This window comes from Lichtheimia ornata (genome assembly GCF_029851405.1).
Source record: "Lichtheimia ornata isolate CBS 291.66 chromosome Unknown scaffold00005, whole genome shotgun sequence".
In the NCBI taxonomy this organism is placed as follows: Eukaryota; Fungi; Mucoromycota; class Mucoromycetes; order Mucorales; family Lichtheimiaceae; genus Lichtheimia; species Lichtheimia ornata.
Window position 1 is genome coordinate 455,313 of NW_026695325.1, and position 19,924 is coordinate 475,236.

General features: G+C 43.5%; 7 protein-coding genes across 7 annotated transcripts; 5 read left to right on the forward strand and 2 right to left on the reverse strand.

Moving 5' to 3' along the window:
- Window positions 1-1,066: 1,066 nt before the first annotated feature.
- O0I10_001948 (uncharacterized protein) lies at window positions 1,067-2,271 on the forward strand (the record flags this gene model as incomplete). The annotated part of the gene is made up of 5 exons (XM_058482037.1): window positions 1,067-1,527; window positions 1,583-1,775; window positions 1,852-1,939; window positions 2,032-2,163; window positions 2,210-2,271. The coding sequence occupies 5 exons, from the start codon at window positions 1,067-1,069 to the stop codon at window positions 2,269-2,271; spliced, it is 936 nt and encodes a 311-aa protein (XP_058347168.1).
- A 441-nt stretch (window positions 2,272-2,712) lies between these two features.
- Window positions 2,713-3,677, reverse strand: O0I10_001949 (uncharacterized protein; the record flags this gene model as incomplete). The annotated part of the gene is made up of 4 exons (XM_058482038.1): window positions 2,713-2,936; window positions 2,993-3,103; window positions 3,171-3,312; window positions 3,369-3,677. The coding sequence occupies 4 exons, from the start codon at window positions 3,675-3,677 to the stop codon at window positions 2,713-2,715; spliced, it is 786 nt and encodes a 261-aa protein (XP_058347169.1).
- Window positions 3,678-3,842: 165 nt separating this feature from the next.
- O0I10_001950 (uncharacterized protein) lies at window positions 3,843-4,568 on the forward strand (the record flags this gene model as incomplete). Its single annotated transcript, XM_058482039.1, has 1 exon — window positions 3,843-4,568. One exon carries the CDS (start codon window positions 3,843-3,845, stop codon window positions 4,566-4,568), a length of 726 nt encoding a protein of 241 aa, XP_058347170.1.
- Window positions 4,569-4,677: 109 nt separating this feature from the next.
- On the reverse strand, window positions 4,678-6,948 carry O0I10_001951 (uncharacterized protein; the record flags this gene model as incomplete). Its single annotated transcript, XM_058482040.1, has 3 exons — window positions 4,678-6,455; window positions 6,532-6,567; window positions 6,642-6,948. The coding sequence occupies 3 exons, from the start codon at window positions 6,946-6,948 to the stop codon at window positions 4,678-4,680; spliced, it is 2,121 nt and encodes a 706-aa protein (XP_058347171.1).
- Window positions 6,949-13,039: 6,091 nt separating this feature from the next.
- On the forward strand, window positions 13,040-13,551 carry O0I10_001952 (uncharacterized protein; the record flags this gene model as incomplete). Its single annotated transcript, XM_058482041.1, has 2 exons — window positions 13,040-13,159; window positions 13,387-13,551. The coding sequence occupies 2 exons, from the start codon at window positions 13,040-13,042 to the stop codon at window positions 13,549-13,551; spliced, it is 285 nt and encodes a 94-aa protein (XP_058347172.1).
- Window positions 13,552-16,456: 2,905 nt separating this feature from the next.
- On the forward strand, window positions 16,457-16,977 carry O0I10_001953 (uncharacterized protein; the record flags this gene model as incomplete). Its single annotated transcript, XM_058482042.1, has 3 exons — window positions 16,457-16,505; window positions 16,547-16,703; window positions 16,878-16,977. The coding sequence occupies 3 exons, from the start codon at window positions 16,457-16,459 to the stop codon at window positions 16,975-16,977; spliced, it is 306 nt and encodes a 101-aa protein (XP_058347173.1).
- Window positions 16,978-17,083: 106 nt separating this feature from the next.
- O0I10_001954 (uncharacterized protein) lies at window positions 17,084-17,374 on the forward strand (the record flags this gene model as incomplete). The annotated part of the gene is made up of 2 exons (XM_058482043.1): window positions 17,084-17,205; window positions 17,296-17,374. The coding sequence occupies 2 exons, from the start codon at window positions 17,084-17,086 to the stop codon at window positions 17,372-17,374; spliced, it is 201 nt and encodes a 66-aa protein (XP_058347174.1).
- Window positions 17,375-19,924: the final 2,550 nt, after the last annotated feature.

Sequence of the window (19,924 nt, forward strand, 5' to 3'; positions counted from 1 at the left end):
AGATGCATTTCCCATGAACAACTTTTCCACTAGCGTAATTCATTGGTTATCTCTATTGGTATAATGTGTTTATGGTAATCGAGTATCATGAAAGGTATGGATAATCTTTTTACAGGATCGGGCCTGATGCGCAATTGCAAATGGACAAACCCCAGAATTCGGTGAGCGTGGATTGGCTGTGTTTCCATTGGTCTAAAAATGCAGGATAGGGGGAGATCATATTTTCTCTTACACTCGTGCCTGCAGTGAGCACAGCATTATTGTGATCAGGGAGAGATTTAAGCAATGTATGTTTTTTCTTGTCATTGTGGATACCTACCATACAAATGTAAAAGTTGTACACCTAGCAGCAGTAGTCATTGAGGACGTTCTTTTGGATGATGTCTCGTCGTTGTTGTTTCCATACTTGCGAAGGTCGTCTCGTACTTTTTCGTGGCTAAGGTTGAACATGTCAGCTCTGTGCAACGTATAATACGTAACACCCTAAACGATGCCTATGGTTTCGCTGCAATGTGTTTTGTTAAATGTTGTATCATCAAATGCCGGTGGTGGGTTGTTGATGGGCAAGGACAGCTTGCATAAACAGGAAAGTCTGTCGATTGTTGTCATGAATGCAAATGGGAGGCAACATCTTTATCAAGCTCTTTAATGGATTACACATTTAAAAGACACCACGTACAAGCCTTGTCATAAAGAGATATGAAAAGACAATGAATTATTGTTATTACTACTAGAGGATGGCGGGATAACAAAATGAGCATGTCTTAGGATAAGCAATAGAGACGATCATGGTAGAATGGATGGATCAACCCGACTCATGGCCGAATATGACAAGACATATATGGGAGAGCGAGATACCACACATACACATTTGTATAGATACACGAGGGCAAAAGAGCGTTGTTATGCACCACTGAGTGTCTTGCACTTTTCCTTTGTAACTCCGTGTGGTTGTGTGTGCGTGCGCTAGGCCATCCATCATTTGCCCCTTCCCTTTTCTCTTCCTCTCTCTTTCTCTCTCTCTCTCTCTTTTCTCTAAGTGTATGCATACACTTCATTGCTCGTCATGTCACAAGTCAAAGCTTCTCCACCTCCACAAACACAATCACCCTTCTCTCTCAGTCACAGTAACCAAGACTTGCACTCCACCCATCGCATAATGACTCGTCGGGCAAGCCGATCAGCACAATCAAGTTCCACTCCTTCTACTACTAAGCACGACACTATTCAGGAGAACGATATCACTGACTCGGAACCCATCGGTCGTATGACAACACGCTCTCGGTCAACCGACGTGAATACCCAAACATCATCTTCTGCAGAGGAATCCTCATCCACCAACAATACTACCACTACTCCATCATCCAATGCAACCACCAAACGCCACGTGCGTACAAAAAGAGTGACAAAGCCATCACCTTCCTCCTCCTCGTCTTCACCCACTAATACATCCATGCGACGGAGGCGAGCTGCTGCAAACAAGGATACGAAACCCGCTGGGATGATGAATGCTATCAAGCAACAAAGGTAAACAAAATGGCATCCATTGAATCATTCTTGTTGCTAAGCAACGGGTAATTAGGCTAGCTGAACTTGATGAGCTTGAGCAATCTATTTTGAATGGAACACATGAAGAGTATCAAGAGCGTATGGCAGATGCAGAAAAGAAGCGCATGGATCAACGACGAATCGCCGAACAACGGCGTCATTTGGAGGAGGCTGATATTCGGCATACATTTGATGCCTGTAAAAAGGCGGCTTATGACCAATTTCATGTAAGTTGTCCATTGTGCTGCACCACCCCAGGTCATAAGAGTAACACATTTATACATTCCCTTTTTTGTTATGTAGCAATCTAAAGCTGCCTTGCGTAAACAAATGATCACCCAAGTCCAGGCTCAAATTAAACGGCTTGAGGAGGAATGGCATTCTCGTCAAGGTAAGGATAAACATTAACACACCCACACGCACGCACGCACGCACACACACATACACAAATTTGAATCCGGGGTTGATCACATGACATTTTAGGTTTCCCTGCCGACGACGATCAGGAAATTTTTGATTGGGTGCCACCCGACCGACAGACTTCAATTCATATCCTTTTTTTTGTGCAACCTAATATTAGCTCAGCATACTTTCAGGCACCATCATCATCATCATGTCATTGATATCCTTAACTCTTTCTTGATACATTGCGAACCGATAGGTCTTTCCACCGATGAGATTATGGATGATTTGAAAATAGCCACCGCTGTACCTTACTCCTGAATTTATCGTCGATCCTGTACAGAAGAAAACAATCGCCCCATTATTACTTCACCACCACAAACAAAACACACATACACCACCACCCATTCAATCGCATCTGCTCATTCTGCCTTCTTTCTATCCTCTCTACTTATCATTTATACCTTGCAGTCACTCAATATATATGCTTTGGACAAAGTTTGGTAATGAATGCATCATGCAAAAGGGACGTAGCAGGCTCAAAAAGTCAATGTTGTTATACTACAATTGACCTAGGATCGATATGCAACAATCGCCCACTCCTACATTAGATCCATCATCCCCTTATTGTTCCAAGGATATGTATGTCTCTCTTTACACACATACCCCCCTTTGCTATTATTACCCCCCACCTTCACTTTCCAAACCCTTTGATGTTGTTGAATAAAGCAAGTTTATGAGTGAGATAGATGCTATTACTATTTACAAAATGCCCCAAAGTTCCTCGACACTGCCTGCAATTTTGCCACATGCGACCGATGCTGATAGTGAATATTCAGAAACACTAATCTTATCATCCACATACGAGTCTGCGAAATCATCCGTGCCATGAGCCATTGCACCAACAGCAACCACAATGGACTTGTCACTGGGGATGGTTGGGAGGTATTCGGACAAGCGAACTGTGGGAGCATCCCATGAGAGTGCTTTAAAAAGGATTGTTGTTAGCATTTGGATGAGGTATTCAATCGATCAAACGTACCAATCTTATGGCTGTTCATGGGAAGATACTTTTCGACAGGGTTTTCAATCACACGCAACAGCTTTTCGTTGCCATTGACAGCACGAATACTCAACTTGTGAAGTAATTGTACTAATGTGCACTATGTCAGATACCACTCATATAGAGCCCTTTGCCACATGCCCACTTCCTTCCTTACCCATTAAACCAGCAAAACGCTTGAATGTTCTAGGAATTCTGATATGTGGGTTGACTTCAATCAATACGTTCTTGTTGGTGTGAATAAAGACTTGCAAGAGACCAGCCTTGTTGATAGGACTATCCAGCAGGGTCAAAAGGCACTATTTTCATACCATGGTCAGCTGATCATTGCCCAATGACATAGAGTAGACAGTACCTGATGCAGGATATCGGGTCGAGCCTCATATGCTTCTCGTCCATTCTTTTTAAGGATATGTTGGTGGTCATCGACATTGAGTAGTTGGTAGTTTCCTTCTTGTTTCTTGCCAATCTTGAGGGTCTCCAAGGTAGCCTGCTCCAAGACGACGATCAAGCGACGAGTCTTTTCCTTCTCGGCCATGGTCTTTGGCACCTTGGGAGCTTGGGGCACCATATGAACATCGACATTGCGAGTATCACCGACCTTGATGCGCTTCGATGGTGGCTGTTGTTGCTGATGCTCGTTACGATCAGGGCTGCTACTCATGTCTGGGGCTAAAAGAAAAAACTCTGGGTGATTACCAAATCAAGACCGAGCATGAATTAACATCAAAGTAAGCTTCAAAGCCACCTATTCTGTGTCATCTTCTTTTCGTTTGTTGCCACTTTTATATATATTTATATACCCTCTCTCCCCGAATTCGCCTTGTACATGTCGAAGCATCTGCTCTCACCCGATGATCACGATCGACACAAGAAACGAAGGAAGAAAACGACTCACGACAAGAACCAACAGCCTTCGTTACTCGAACAACTCCCATATGAACTCTTGACGACCATATTCATACAATCATCCAATGCACAACTGCCACTCGTCAACCGTACATTCTATTATGCCTTGTATCAATGTCCTGAAGATGTCAAAGTACAATGGCTGTTACACCGAGACAACTATGCCATGGGATTGGCACTTGAACATGGACTACGTTACCGATTCTTTAATCAACGACTACTCGAACGCTTTGATGCCATGCATGGAACCCCGATAAGATTAGATAACAAGATGCTACCGCCTCACTTGTTTGCTGAATGTGATCCACAACGACATGATCTTGTTGTCAAATTACTTGAACGAGGTGCTTCACCACACAAGCCCCAAGGATACCCGCTCATCAAGTCTGCGCAGATTGGTCACCTTCCGATGATCAAGTCGCTTGTAGCTTTTGGTGCTGACCCCACTGCCAAAGACAACATGGCTCTTCGCGTATGTGCTGCTCGTGATAACAAGGAATTGGTAAAGTACTTTTTATCGGATCTCGGCGTCAAACCCGATAGTGAGACTCTCAAGGCATGTGTACGCAAGGATCTCTGGGATATGGTCAACCTTCTCATCGCTCATGGTGCGGTCCCTGATCTTTCTACTATCAATTGTACATAATATTATTGCATTTTCGTCATTCTGTATCATATAAACTATTAATAGAAAATATCTAAATCATCATGATAACAATGAAAATGGTGGGATCTTTATACGATGTGCATCATTATTAACAAAGAAGGGATCGGATGCTCATTTCTAATGTGCGATTGTTCTCTACGGCTCCAATGGCCTTGTCATTATTAGCAGCCATATGGGTGACGAGGGGTTGGCTCATGCATCGATTCCTTGATTGAGCTGCCGATGCAGCTGCATTCAACATGCTGCTGGATGTTTGTAAAAAGTATTGCGTAGTAGGATGATTCACAGTGGTTGCTGGTGCTGTTCTTAGTGTGGGGCTTGGACATATTAAAGATGCTGATGACGATGGTTGATTGAATGTGGGTCGAATATCCAAACCACGTGTAGGTGCAATATTAACTTTGGGTGGTGATGATGGCATATAGGATTGACTTCCAAGACGAATCCGTGGTGGTGAAGGGCTAAATCGTGTAGGTGGTGTCTTTGGACGCTGGTTGTTGAATGATGATATAGAAGGTGATGATGGTGATGGCGATGATGATGTTGACGATGACGACGATGACGATGACGTGTTCAATGTACGATGGAGAGGTAAGGTTGGTGATGATGATGATGCTCGTGGGGTGTTGGAAGACTTTCTCAATTGAGCAAGTATATAAAGTTTAGGTAAAGTTGATGGTTGCGCTAAATCAGCACCTAGACCTCCTCCAACTGAAATAGCAATTTCGAAAAGCTCATCCTCACTGCCACACCTTTTCTTGATCCTCAAAGTATCCGTAAATGTGCTTGCTCCTGATGCAACAGTGGCCAGCTGTTTGAATGTGGTTGTATGGAAAAGATCGGATGTTGTGCGCTGTGTCGTGGGAAGGATTCGTTGTCGTCCAATCTCAAGCACATTATCCAATAGCAATCGATGTAATTTGGATAATCGATCGGTGTCCTTGCTGGATACAAAATCGTATAGTGACCGGTGTGCCAGCTCTTGTGGATAGTAACCCCACATTTCAGTCACCTGCTCACTCACACGTGCGCAACATACATCCATCGATAGCACCAATGTCGCCATGGTAGGATTTTGATCATCCAATGATACTTTGCTGTTGTTGCTGTTACTTGTTGTCGTCGTTGTAGGCATGGGTGATGATGATGATGTCGTTACCATGCCATCCATACACATATCCATTGAAGTAGGGTGTCCTCCTTGTTGCTGTTGCTGGTGGTCTGGAACACCTTGTGGATGATGATTGGCATGAAAGGTAGCGTTGTGATGATTGGTCGCAGGTAAAGAGGCGTATGCATTAGTAGCATCATCCAATGGTAGCATATCATCAAAAGGTAGCATATAATTCTGCATCATGGCGTCTCCAGAAAAAGTCAGCTCATCAAATGGGAATTGCAGCCCATCCAAGTCCAATGGGTGATGCAAGAATTCGTGCGTTGGATTATCATTATTTGTTGATTGCAGCATGGATGATGCAGCTGTTGATGGCGATGATGTTGTAACAGGTGGTAACGATGCGTGGAATGCTTCAACCGTCTCCTGGATAATGATAGGCTCAGCAGGTTGAATAGCACGTTGCTGTTGTTGAGATGAAGTTGTTGTTTGATGAACAGCTGCTGTTGGTGAAGAAGACAAAGAAGAGGTGGATGGGTGGTGTTGTGTTGCCATGGCAGCCGTAGTAGCCGTGGTAGTAGTAGATTCGGTGGCAAAGGTGGGTGTGTGAATAGTACCACACATGACCTCGTAATCACTCTTGTTGCCCGATTGCTTGTCACGAAGGCGTGGGCGACCTCGTTTCTTGTGTTTAATGTCGTAGCATGTGTCTGATTTACCGAGAGCCACACAACGCTTACACGGACGTGATACTAATAGGAACAAAGCCAAATAAAGTCAAACATGTAAGCAAAAATGGTAATCTTCCGTTTGTGCTGTGGGATTTACCATCGCATGCCAAATGGGCTTTTTTGCAGTTGACACCTAATTCCGGAAATAATGAGTAACCTTGCAATATTTCTCATCCGGAAAATGATCGGTCCAAACCGTATACTTACATGCACTCGGCACATGCGATTTGTATCCTCGCTTAGCAGGGATTGTACTAGTATTGCTGCTGCTTTTCTCGGATGATGGATTCAAGCCCCCTGATGGTGTTGGTGTTGGCGTTGGTGGAATAGGACTAGTCCGCTGGTGTGGTATTGGAGCTATGGTGGGCAAAGCAGGGGCAATGTCAAGGGTCATTGTTGTCGAGGGGTTGAATTGTAACTGGGAATGTTGAATAGAGGAATCGATAGGGTAGAATGACTCGGTCAGTGTTGTCAAAGGTTGTTGCGTGAAAGAAGGAGGAGGAGGACCTTGCATAGTTGATAAAAAGGTAAAAGAGAAAATAGAGCCACCGTTCATCCCCACGGGTCAACCTAAAAGAAATGCGGGGGTTGGCTTAAGAGAGCGTCACTTCCCGACCTTTCCAGTTTACTCCACTACTACACGTTGCATTGACCCAAACATTTGACACCCAATTTGATTGGCTTGTATGTATAAACGACGTTCCTGAAACAGGTGATTGATCGTACAAAAGTTGATTGAATAATACATCAGCCGTGTGAAAATACTATGCACCTATTTCCATGGAAATGAGACCTGGGGAAATCGCACAAGGAATGAAGCGGCGATCCTACATAAAGTACCATGATTTGTGGTGGTGGTGGCGGGTCATGTTTTGTTCTGCTTACTTCCCGTATTACTCTAAACTCTTTTTGGTTATGCTATTTTCCGATTGGCCATAGTTCTCCACTGTTCAATACCATCCGACAGAGAGATTTTTTGTACCAGGAGTTTTCATCATCGTACCACTGCTACGAGAAACCTCCATGTATACACACATCCACACGCAACGTGGCTTTACGTTTATTAGTCCCTTTTCCTCTTCGCTGCACATTGCAAGCTGGGAAATCTTGTTTGTACATCCTCTCATGATCACGCCGCCCAACCTTGTCATGTAGGACATTGACATTACATAAGCTCATCTGAGTGTGTGACAAACCATAATAAATCTCATTCTTGAATCTATGCTTCCATTGGTGCCAGCATGTTTTATGGGAAATGCTCTCCCCTCCAAATATATGTAAACCACTGGGGTTGGATAGGAAATCCAAAAACATGAACACGATGAGACGACAATACAATACCCTCACCGAGACATTAATCATGGGATGAGCTGCTGGTATCACTGTAACTTCAACCAAAACCATAAGCAGCTCATTGCAAAAAAAAATGATCGGAGGTAAGATACGTACGGCGAATGTGGATGGTTACAGCCTGTATGCCGTGGATGGCCAATGGATACAATTATCCTTGTGGCGATCCGTGTAAACGTAAGTGCTATAGGTTGGCATCATATTCTACTACGTCATCCAGCATGAAAATCATCGCCTTCATCCCTGTTGACAACATTGATACGATAGTATGGCTCGAGCCACATCGATTCACATCTCACTCTTTCTTGAACGTAATGGATTAAACTTACAATGAACCAAGAGTCTTTTGCCAACCACCACTATGTTGCTGGGCATCATCACTCCCGAAATTTTTATCTTTCCAATACAAGCGTTCGAAAATTCCCACTCCCTTTCGTGATCAGCATGTAAATAAGGAAGATTTATCAAATGTAATTGTGTGGTGACAAAAGAACAAGAGCATTTCGATACGATGATGTAGTAAATGACCCAATTCCGCTATCCTTCCTACAAATCTAGTACTCCTTTCAATCCAGACACTAGCCAAGTGATCCACACCTTGCAGCTCCGAGCTGATAGTACGATAGCCAAAGAATCGTGTTGAATTCAATCTTCATTCAATTAAACGTCGACGCATACGTAGCACATGGTGTTGTGGATGTTTATCGAGTAAAAATGACAAGGGAACAAGAAGAGGGCACGGGCGAAACATATAGAGTCCATTGGTATCATTGTATTCTTGATTGTTGCTGTCTTAAGCATTCCTCATCCATGATTGCAAAATAGTTGCTGCATGCATTGACTTCTTGAGTATTCCCATACCATCCATAGCTGTAAAACACCTTCTTTCGTCAGAGACAGAGGGCCTTTTGTCAATGCCATCCAATCCACCATCACCCTTACCCCATATCCACATGGTGTGATCTTTCCTTCCTGCTAACGGCGTCCCAAGTAACCAAGGCGACATTCCGAGAATTTCTCTTCACTGCACTTGATTGCATCCACCCATCCAAACTGTTCCAATTCCAAATGTTGATTGAAAGAGCCACGTGATCGCTGTTGATATGCTTCCTTTTCAATCCTGATCTTCGTCTACCTCTTTCTTGGTCATCTCCATTGCAGCTCGACCGGGTGAAGAGTGCTTGTATTGTGATGTACATGATGGCTGATATCGAATCATTCGAATCCGTATGTAACAAAGCAAGTTGCTACACGTAAATATTGCTGCTTCTATACGATGGCTATCTGCTGTTCGCGTAGAAAAGCTGTAGGCAAGTTGCTGCAAGTAAAGAATGCTGTTTGAGACAATGGAGTAAAGACACATTGCTCATAGCAGTTGCTGGAATGAATGCTGTTACGTTTGATTGTGGCGGAGGAGCGTGTTGCAGTAGAGTGATAAGGTAGTGAATGCTGTTTGGAACAATGGCGTATAGACCTCGCTAATAGCAACTGCTGGAATGAATGCTGTAACGGTTGATTGCGGCAAAGAAGTGTCCAAGAGAGTGCGTAGTGTCAAGAGGCTCGTGTGTTGTAGAAGAGTGACAAGAAGGCTGTGTACACGCCATGAACTTGCCGTTCAGTCGAAGACAATCGGATCAAGGCATTCATAGGATTGACATGATGGGCTGAAGCAGGACAATTCGTTCGCAGGTGGTGGTTGTACTTGAATGGGGCCAATAGTTGAGAATGGGAGCAAGAGGGAAGAAGTTGAGAGTGGGAAGAGCTGTGAATTTAAAGGAGTTGAACTGAAGTTGAATGCTACTTCTTTGTTTGAGCGTAACTTGGTCAAATCCACTCGGATCATGAAAGTTAAATGATGGGCATGCTGGGCTGGAGCAAGACAATCGTTCGTATGCATTGGATTGGACAATAATGGAGAATGGGAGGAATGGGCTATTAGCTGGCAGTTTACAAATAACTTTGCAAAATGATTTTTCTCATATTGGGCGATACTTCTGTGTTTGAGCGTAACTCAACCAAATCCACTCGGATCAAGAAAGTTGAAGGATGGGCATGCTGGGCTGGAGCAGGAGAATCGTTCACGTGCATTGGATTGGGAAACAAAGATGATTGGGAGGAATGGGCTATGAAGTGGCAGTTTACGTATAACTAACCAGATAAATTTTTCTGATTTTGGATGATACTTCTGTGTTTGAGCATTTTTCAGTCAAATCCTCTCGGATCAAGAAACTTGAATGATGGGCATACTGGGCTGGAGCAGGAGAATCGTTCACATGCATTGGGTTGGGCAACAAAGGTGAATGGGAGGAATGGGTTATTAGCTGGCATTTATGAACTATTCCTAAATAGTGTACAAGTATCATGCATCGCCTGTGCTGACTGACTCAAGTTACACAACACGACCCTCTGCATCTTTTGCTCTGTCAGGGTCTAGCTACTTTACATTAAACAAAGACCACTTCTCATATAGCATCACGCTTACAAACATAAAGGTGCCTGTATCTCCGAACTTTACAATGAAACGTGGGGTTTTGAATAGAGCAATGTGCTCGGCTTGGCCAACAGCACCTTGGGTGCAAGTTTCAAGTTGATCGTGGCCAATCCCACATTTCGCAATGTCGCCACCAGCCAAAGTGAAACGAGTCGACCTCTTGAATTTCTTTTCGACGACCAAAAAATATTTTTTGGGCTGTTTGCGACATTGAACGTAAAACTTTCACACAAGGTGCTGTTGGCCAAGCCGAGCTCATTGCTCTATTCAAAACCCCACGTTTCATTGTAAGATTCTGAGTTATGGGAGTCTTTATGTTTGTAAGCGTGATGCTATATGAGAAGTGGTCTTTGTTCATTGTCAAGTAGCTGGACCGTGGCAGAGCAAAAGATGCAGAGGGACCCCTTTGTGTAACTCAGCTACTTTGCATGGCTGCAAGGATGGAAGGATGATACTGTATACTATTGACAATAGCCGATACATTGCGAGCTAACAGCCACTTTTATCCAATCGACATTGTTGCAAAATCTATTGCATGGGAACGATGCTCCTGCTCCAGCCGAGCATTTCCATCATTCAAGTTTCTTGATCCGAGCCGATTTGGCTGCGCTACGCCCAAACAGCGAATCTGTAAATTAATGAATCGCAGACCCTGCGAATGTCTCCGTCTTTCAAACTTTTGGACTCTCCCATTCCAAATTTTCAAATGAAGCGCGAGGTTTTTATTAGAAAAAGTTGATCAGCATGCTCGAGAGCACCCATCTGACCAATTTTCAAGTTGGAGGTGGGCAACTTCGGGGCGGTGGGCCGTTCGCTCTTTATTGCCCGTCATCCACCATTTGGACACCCCCGCATTTTAAATCTTCACAATGAAGCCTGCGTTTTTAATTGAATGAAGGTGATCAGCATGTTCCAGCGAACCTCCTGACAAAGTTTCAAGTTCGAAATGGGGAATCCCAAGGTAATACATACTATTTCGATAAATCATGGATCTGACGCTGACCTCCATTTCCGACTTACATAGTAAATCCACATTGTACCCTCCCATTCTAAATTTTCCAATGAAGCATGAGGTTTTTATTAGAACAACCTGATCAGTATGTCCAAGAGCACCTTGTGTGAAAGTTTCAGGATCAAGAGGGGTATCTCAATATCAAGGATTGATGTACAGTGTTCATGCATTTATACAAGATGAGGCGTACGCTATTTAATTTCCACTCCTTCCACTCCCACAACTTCTTGTCTCTTCCTCCCATTCTCAACTGTTGCCCCATTCCAGTATACAACTACCACCTACGAACGATTGTCCTGCTTCAACCCATCACGTCAATCCCGCAGCTATCTTGATCCGATTGTCTCTGACTGAATGGCAAGTCCAGGGCGTCTGCACCCCACTACAACAACACACCTTCCTTGATACAACACACACTATTGCACACTCCTCTACCACGACCAATCGTAACAACATTCATTGCAACAATTGCATTAGTAAGGCCTTTACTCCATTGCCTCATACAGCGTTTTTTACTTGCAGCAACTTGTCTTGCGGCCTTGTCACGTGAACAGCAGATAGCCATTGTATAGAAGCGGCTTCGTTTATGCATAGCAACTTTGTCCAATACATACGACTTCTTGTTGTTAATATGAATATGGATCTGAATACTGGTTTGGTGTATGGGATGGAAGGAAGTGTATACATTGTCTGGTTTGGTTCCCTTGGCCCATTTGGAGCGTGATGTCTATTTTGGATGACGCGCTATCAGCCATCAACTACGCCACAATACAAGTAACCTTTAGCTGGTTGAGCTGTGATGGAAAATGACCAAGAAAGGGATTGACCAACAGGTGGTTGGAAAAGGAAGGATGTCAGCTGCAATATTGGGTTTACAATGGTTATGGATGGAAGGATGCGATCAAGTGCAGTGATGAGAAGTCTTGAAATGTTGGTTTGGTTGCTTGGCGCGTCATCAATAGGAACGATGAATCATACCCTATGCATACGACTGAGGAGAGGATGGTTCGGATGGAATTGAGGAGAGGGCTTGTATCTTTGGCGAAAGGAGGTGTTTCACAGCTATGGATGATACTGGAATAATACTCGAACCAAAGCATACAACACCTATTTTGCAATCATGGATGAAGGGTGATCATGACGACAGCAATCAAGAATAGTATGACACAATTATCCCTATTCAATTTGGCTATATTGTTCCCTTATGTATCATATATCTACTTGATAAACATCGTCCACAATACCGTGTCTACGTGTTTTTCGACTTTTTATTGAATGAAGTTGGATTCAACATAATACTTTGGTATCATACGATCAGCTTAGATGTGCAAGGGGTGGATCACTTGGGTTGTTTTCTGCATTGAAAGGGGAACTGCAAACGTGAAAGGTGGAAAGCGAGATATCATCTATTTGGTGGGGGGGTTACACAGTAGGTTACACAAGTTGGTTCAGGAGTGAAGTTGCATAACTAATCGATCGATGTGATGCGCACAGACCTAATAGCTTAATTACGCGGGCTGTTCTCAATTGAAGTCTTGAGCAGTGATCATTCTTATGGAGCTAAAAGCATAGAATATTGTGGAGGTTACGTATAAACAGTAATAGCTGTAGCAAGCGGGGTGGCATGGAGTGCAAGAATTGGAGACAACAGGAGGAACAAAGAGGCCACTCTTCTTCACTTCCACTTCACAAAAAAGGTAAGCTTGTCTCCATTTACAAACCACAACGCGTTAATTGCTGGCATTCCTTACAATGTACAGCGTTCATTGGGGTGAACATGTGGTCAATGACGGCACTTTCCAGCTGCAGACATTCAGCAACAAGTACGCGCGCGATCTGCCCATGACTCAAGCTTCCATTGCAATACAACATGTACGTTCCATCGCTGCATCACTTTACCATTCAAGCTGGACATTGAGATACTAAAGTTCACGTGTAGTTTGCTGTTCTCTCGTTTATACAAGTTCCAAAGGGGGCACCGTGTGTCGTGTGTATGCTTTCCATGGTTGTCATCAAGGAGGGTCGCAACCTATTGTTACTATGGGTATGTCGACATGAAAAGCGAATGCTATTGTTACCTTACACTTCATTTACTGTAGCTTGGACACGTTGGTTTATGGTACCTGTGGCAGCAACAGGATACGGATCTCAAAACAAGAATGCTGTATGGTTGGCTCAATGGTATGCATGGTATTGGACCTACAAAGCGAAACCTGTTAATTCACGAGACTTACAGTGAAACAGCAGCAAGACAATATGGATGACATGGAAATACGGCTTTATTTGAGGCAATGATGCTATTGAGAAATACCACAAGGTAAGAGGTTCATTGTGGGATTGATTGGATTCAAGTGGACTTACCAAACGCCTTACAGTGGCAGAGCCTCTTTCGGCGATACTATTATTATCAAGGCTGCACGTCGAGGATGTCATTGTATAGTACTGTGCTCTCCTGGGGAATTTTGGCCCGTATTGCCTTCGATGGTGTATTTGGTTGCAATTCCTTGTGATCACCATGGCTCAGGTATGTATGACTCTCATGCTTTTTGGGGACCTTTGCTAAACGCCTACCATTATTATTTAGAGGGACCATTGCAGAGAGCTACTTGTCTTTTGGTGCTTTGGAGTTTACAAGATCACAGCTATGATTGCTAAGTATTGTTGGATGAGTTTGGACAATTGTTTATGGTGCATCTTTTATAGGTGAATCATGTCAGCCATGGGGAAATGTTTATGTCTTTGGTGGTGTCAACCTTTATTGCGTCTCGGGTGGTTGGTTACCAAGCAATGGGCGGTTTCTCTGGAGAATGTCAGCCAAGTCTTTCATGAGTGGATTGTATCAGCAACAAACAACAGCATCCATATCGTTGGTTCCATATCAAGCTTTATCCCATCATCTGGTTCTTCTCGTTATCGGCAATTCGGTGGGCATCCTGAAATGAAGGTCTCTTATCGATTGATCACATCAGCAACAAGGAACAACTTGTATATCTTTGATATCAGCAAGCTTTCTATCTCTTGGTGGTTCTGGTTACAGTATTGGCGATTCCTTTGATGGATCTCTACAACTATACGTGTCTTATGGATGGATCATGTCATCAACAAGCGATGAGAGTCCACGTTGACATCTTTGGTGTTACCAAGGTCATTTATGCATCTCCTCAAGGCATTCATCGTCAAGCTGCATTCGATTTCCAATGAAAAACGATTGCCATTCACATCGCTCTTTAGCCATATGTACGTCACTCCGCAGCTAGGATCTGGTTTGGGCTTTTCGATGCACAATGCTTTCTCGATTTGCGTGTGGTCTTGGGCAGCAAGGATTGTCTCGTTGTCTCTCTTTGTAAGGGCTCTTCGGCATCATGTAAGTATGCTCTCTTTGGTGGTATCAATATTACTCAACCTTCTCACTGCATATGCCCATAAAGTATCGTTCCATCGCTTTCAAGCCGAGTGCCACCGTAGCGGGCCTTATCAACAAGCGGACGATTGCAAAGAACCGGCTGGATTTGGATATCATCAGGATTGCATGCATATGACTATCATTGGTAAATGATGATCCGTTCTTTTCTACAATGCCTACCAACATCCCCTTTGGCTATAGTGTGCGGACTATTCAGCAAGCTACTTGTCTCATGGTCATTTGGGGTTTTCATGGATGCAGCTGTCATTGATGTCAACCTGTTTTCGTGCGTATGGCTATCATTGGTAAATATGGGATGATCCGTTTTTTAGTTCCAAACCTAACCAACCTCCTCTTTTATTATAGTGTGGTGACTATTCAGCAAGCTACTTGTCTTCTGGTTCTTTGGGTTTTCATGGATGCAGCTGTCATTGGATGTCAACATGTTTTCGTGCATATGGCTATCAGTGGTAAATAGTGGATGATCCGTGTTTTGGCTCCAATCCCAATCAACCTCCTCTTCTTATTATAGTATGTGGGATATTCAGCAAGCTGCATGTCTTCTGGTGCATTGGGATTTCTATGAATGCAGCTGCCATCGGATGCCTACATGTTTTCGTGCGTATGGCTATCATTGGTACATAAATGATGATCCATTCTCTTCTTCAACGCCTGCCAACCTCCTCTTTTATTATAGTATTATGTGGGCTATTCAGCAAGCTACCTGTCTTCTGCTGCATTGGGATTTCTATGGATGCAGCTGTCATTGGTAAATAATGATCCATTCTTTCTTTCAATGCCTACTAACACCCTCTTTCATGTGGGTTATTCAGCGAGCTACTTGTCTTGTATTCTTTGGATTCTTGATGGATGCAGCTATCATTGGATGTCGACAGGGGTTTATTCATTGGTAAATAGTGGGTCACCCGTTTTTTTGGCTCCAGTCCCAACCAACCCCCTCTTTTATTATAGTATGTGTGCTATTCAGCAAGCTATTTGTATTTTGGTCCTTTGGAATATTCATGGATGCAGCTATCATTGCTAAGTATCGTTCTATGGATTCGGGAAACTGCAACGTCTACAGCATCCTTCAGTGTCAGCTTGCCTTATTACATCGTTCGATGGTTTTCGTTACTGTACCACCTATTGGACACTTCCTTTTATAAGCATCTGCAGCGGTAAGGCAACAAGTTCTATACCTTTGGGTGTCGCCAAGTTTTATCTCGTCTTATTGTGGTCCTAGTTGTTGACACCCCTTTCAATGGATATCCTGCTACGCATGCCTGTTATCGGTGGATCATATCAGCTACAAGCAAGAAGCAGCAATGAGCAACAGAGCCCACATCTTTAGTGTCAACAACATTTATTTGATCCTCTGGTGTTCTCGTTATTGGCCAATTGATTTCAAGAGCCCTCTTCACCGCACGTATCTTATGGATGTATCACATCAGCAAAAAACAACAATGTTACGTGTCCTTTTGGTGCTGTCAAGGTGTATCCATCTCTCATGGCATTCATCATCAAGTATCGCTTGGAGAAACGGCTATCAGGATTGGTCACTGTGTCGACATCTCTACAGCAAGGAAATGTGTTCTGATTACTGGGTGGCATCAAACATCGTGGATTCTCATTTGACACTGGCTAAGTATTGTTACCATTACCTCAAAGATAAATTAGTGATATGCATGTTTATAGGCCCATCATTCCATCAAGCTATAATTTCGCATGCTCTTTGGTGCCATCAAAGTCTCTTCTTACAGCTGTCAATGGCGAATCCTATTGAATTGGAAGACGAAGATCAACATTTGAATTTGGGTGGGTGTCTCAGAAGCAAGCAAGCGATCTCTATCTTATAGTTGTGGTTGTCAAGGATACCGTTTCCATGGTTTTGGAAATCACCTACCTGCAAGTCGTCTCTTTATCGGTGGATCTTCAGAGCAATGTTTTTATCGGTGCCATGGCGGATCTCATTCCTCAAGTATTTGTATGGATACCTTGGACGTTCTCTTACAAGTGAATATTCTCGTGTGTGCTATTTCATCAAGACCGGATTTATTTGTTGCAGTGCATGATGTGTCTCTCATGACGCCTACCCAAGAAGGTCGCTTGATGGCAGCTACTACTGATATGGCGGATGTTTATTTGCTATGGGTAGAACGGGATGGTGCCTTACTATTTTGTGTAAAGCATCGTTGGAAGCTATGATTCATTTGCGACAGTGTGGTCAGCCCTATCATGGCCCTATCAATTGCATTTGATGATTACTGCCTTAGCCGTTGGAAGTTAGACTGTTACTCAGTGGCCTTGTGGTAGATATGGGATCATGTATTGCTTTTCGCTCTTATGGGTCGGCCTCTGTGGGCGTGGGATGCTATCCTTTTATCAGACCGAACATGTTGGCTCGAGCAGCACCCATAGAAGATGCTGTTGTTTACAATGGCAGCCCCCGTTATCCGGCTTGGTGCACCGTAGGGGAGAGGGTGACAGCAAAGCCTTCGCGTGGCCATCCTTGTCAGTACATGGGTTTCCATGGAAGCTAATTTGCCACCTTATCATTTATATATTTTTTACGCATTCGTGAGCATCACTAACAGTACTCTAATAGCTATACCAACAAGTGGCCAAAAGGTACAGGCTGGGAGTCGAACCCTATGAGAGATGATGCCCAACGTTGCACTACCTGACCAAGAACCTATTCAATAATAGCAGCATTCATTATTACAATAAACTCTTGTTGGCTGTGAGGTATTAACACAGTTCTGAATATGCATTGTCAGGGAGTGAGCGTGGTTGGTGGTTGGTGGTTACCATAGCGATATCGCTGCTTCCTTTTTTTCGTTGCTATTCCCGCTCTACGCTTGATGTCAACAGGTACATTCAAAGTCCAATGTTGCAGCCGAATTGGTTCCATTGATGCGTCAGCTTGTATAGAGGGCAAGTTTGCTTTCAAGACGTTGGATGGTTTGGCGTTTTGTTTCGGCTCAACTATACTACACCATGGTTTTCTGTTTCCAATAACCAACGACAAAGGGTCTTTGTGTATATGGAAAAGGCAAGTGCAATGAGACAAACAATGAAAAGGGCGTTTATTGTATGTGTGTGCTAATAATGAATTGAATAGGTTTCTTGGTCAGGCAATGCAACTTGGGGCATCATCATCATCTCTTTGGGTTCAAGTCCCAACCTGTATCAAGTGGCCGCTGCGTCGCTCTGCACTAGCCAGTTTGCTTAAAAAAAAAAGCTTCTTGGAACGCGTCCAAGGCTCTATAGGCCTGCGTTGAGTTGATGGGTCGATGACGATAGGGTTTTGGAAGAGCATGGTCACCGTGTTGAGGTAAAAGGGGATTTGCAACAGCTTGACATCAGTGCAAACCAACACGCTCTTCTAGTGATAGGCTCGTTCTTTCCCTTGAGGATTTCTTTTCATGAGGTGGGAAATGATTGGAAGGATTGGGGATCATTCTTTCTTTGGAGAGGATGAATGAGGACAACTATGTGCCTGGATTCTACGTAAGTGATGTCCTTCCTTGCCATGGATCGAACTGGCCTTGCGCGATTCGTGCAGTGCTTTCTCAATAACAAGGGATCGCCCGATGTTGCTCGTATGGTGGTGATTTGGTTTGTGAATAAATTCTGATTTGCTTTCTTTCTTAGAGAGGATCACCTAACGGTATACCAATAATCGTCATCATTCCCGGTATCAGATGGTCTAACTTGCATGCTTTCTTATTTGTAGAGACGACGATCACGATGACACCACATCCACAACAATGACAATTACGATAATCACCCCATTTACAACAATGACAATGATGACGACAACGAGATTCAAAAGGAAGCCTGTAAGATCCCATTCTTTTCAACTTGTGTATTTTTGGATGTTGGTGTGACGGATGAGATTGACGACTGGTGACGAGTACGAGTAGGAATGATGACGGAGGACGACTACGACGATGGTGGTGGCAATGTACAGTACATAGCAAGATAGCTAGATGAAATAAAGCATTGTTTATTTATTATGTACACGCTTGTTGGAGGTTGCTAGCTTGTGGATTACATACTATTGCTTCGAAGATGGAATAATAAAGGTGGTCCGGTTATCGGTCCTGCAAGAAGTAGATGGATTTTGTAATATAATAAGGAGGATTGGGAAGTGGGATGAGCTTGAGAAGAGAAAAAGTGAAGTCATCCCTCCATTGAGTTTCAGGATGAGTGACTCATTCAATGTGTATATGTATCTTTTTACATATACAAATTGGGTTTATGCAGCTCGACTTTCTTCTACATGCAAATGTGATGCATACCGTGACACACCTTCATTATTGGATGCTGTTTACTTACGTACCTTCACAAAAGGCAATCATCATCATCATCCATTTGTGTAGCAACCTGTCAAGGACGTGTCTGTGTAACCACCACGTGCGGTTTCACTCAGCTCTTCATCTTTCCGTTAATGCAGCCGGCACCATCCACTAGGAAAAAGCAACTCCATCACGCTTACAGCATAGTGAAAACATAAAGACAGTCATATCTCAAGATTTCACAATGAAACGTGGGGTCTTTGATAGAGCAATGAGCTCGGCTTGGCCAACAGCACCTTGTGTGAAAGTTTTACGTTCAATGTCGCAAACAGCCCAAAAAATATTTTTTGGTCGTCGAAAAGAAATTCAAGAGGTCGACTCGTTTCACTTTGGCTGGTGGCGACATTGCGAAATGTGGGATTGGCCACGATCAACTTGAAACTTGCACCCAAGGTGCTGTTGGCCAAGCCGAGCACATTGCTCTATTCAAAACCCCACGTTTCATTGTAAAGTTCGGAGATACAGGCACCTTTATGTTTGTAAGCGTGATGCTATATGAGAAGTGGTCTTTGTTTAATGTAAAGTAGCTAGACCCTGACAGAGCAAAAGATGCAGAGGGTCGTGTTGTGTAACTTGAGTCAGTCAGCACAGGCGATGCATGATACTTGTACACTATTTAGGAATAGTTCATAAATGCCAGGTGAAAAGTTATATTTTTATTTGGGTACTAAATGACCATAGTCCTTTAGGCACGCGGTCGACCCATTGACAAAACGAAATGTATACATAAAAGAGAGATTATGATGTATGAATGGTGCATTAAAAACCTCGATGAGGAGAAAAGTCAACCATTTGGTGAAGGAAGCAAGAAGAGAAAAAAGGGAAAAAGGAAAGTTCCAGAGCGTATGGAGCGGGTGATACTAAAAGGTGTGT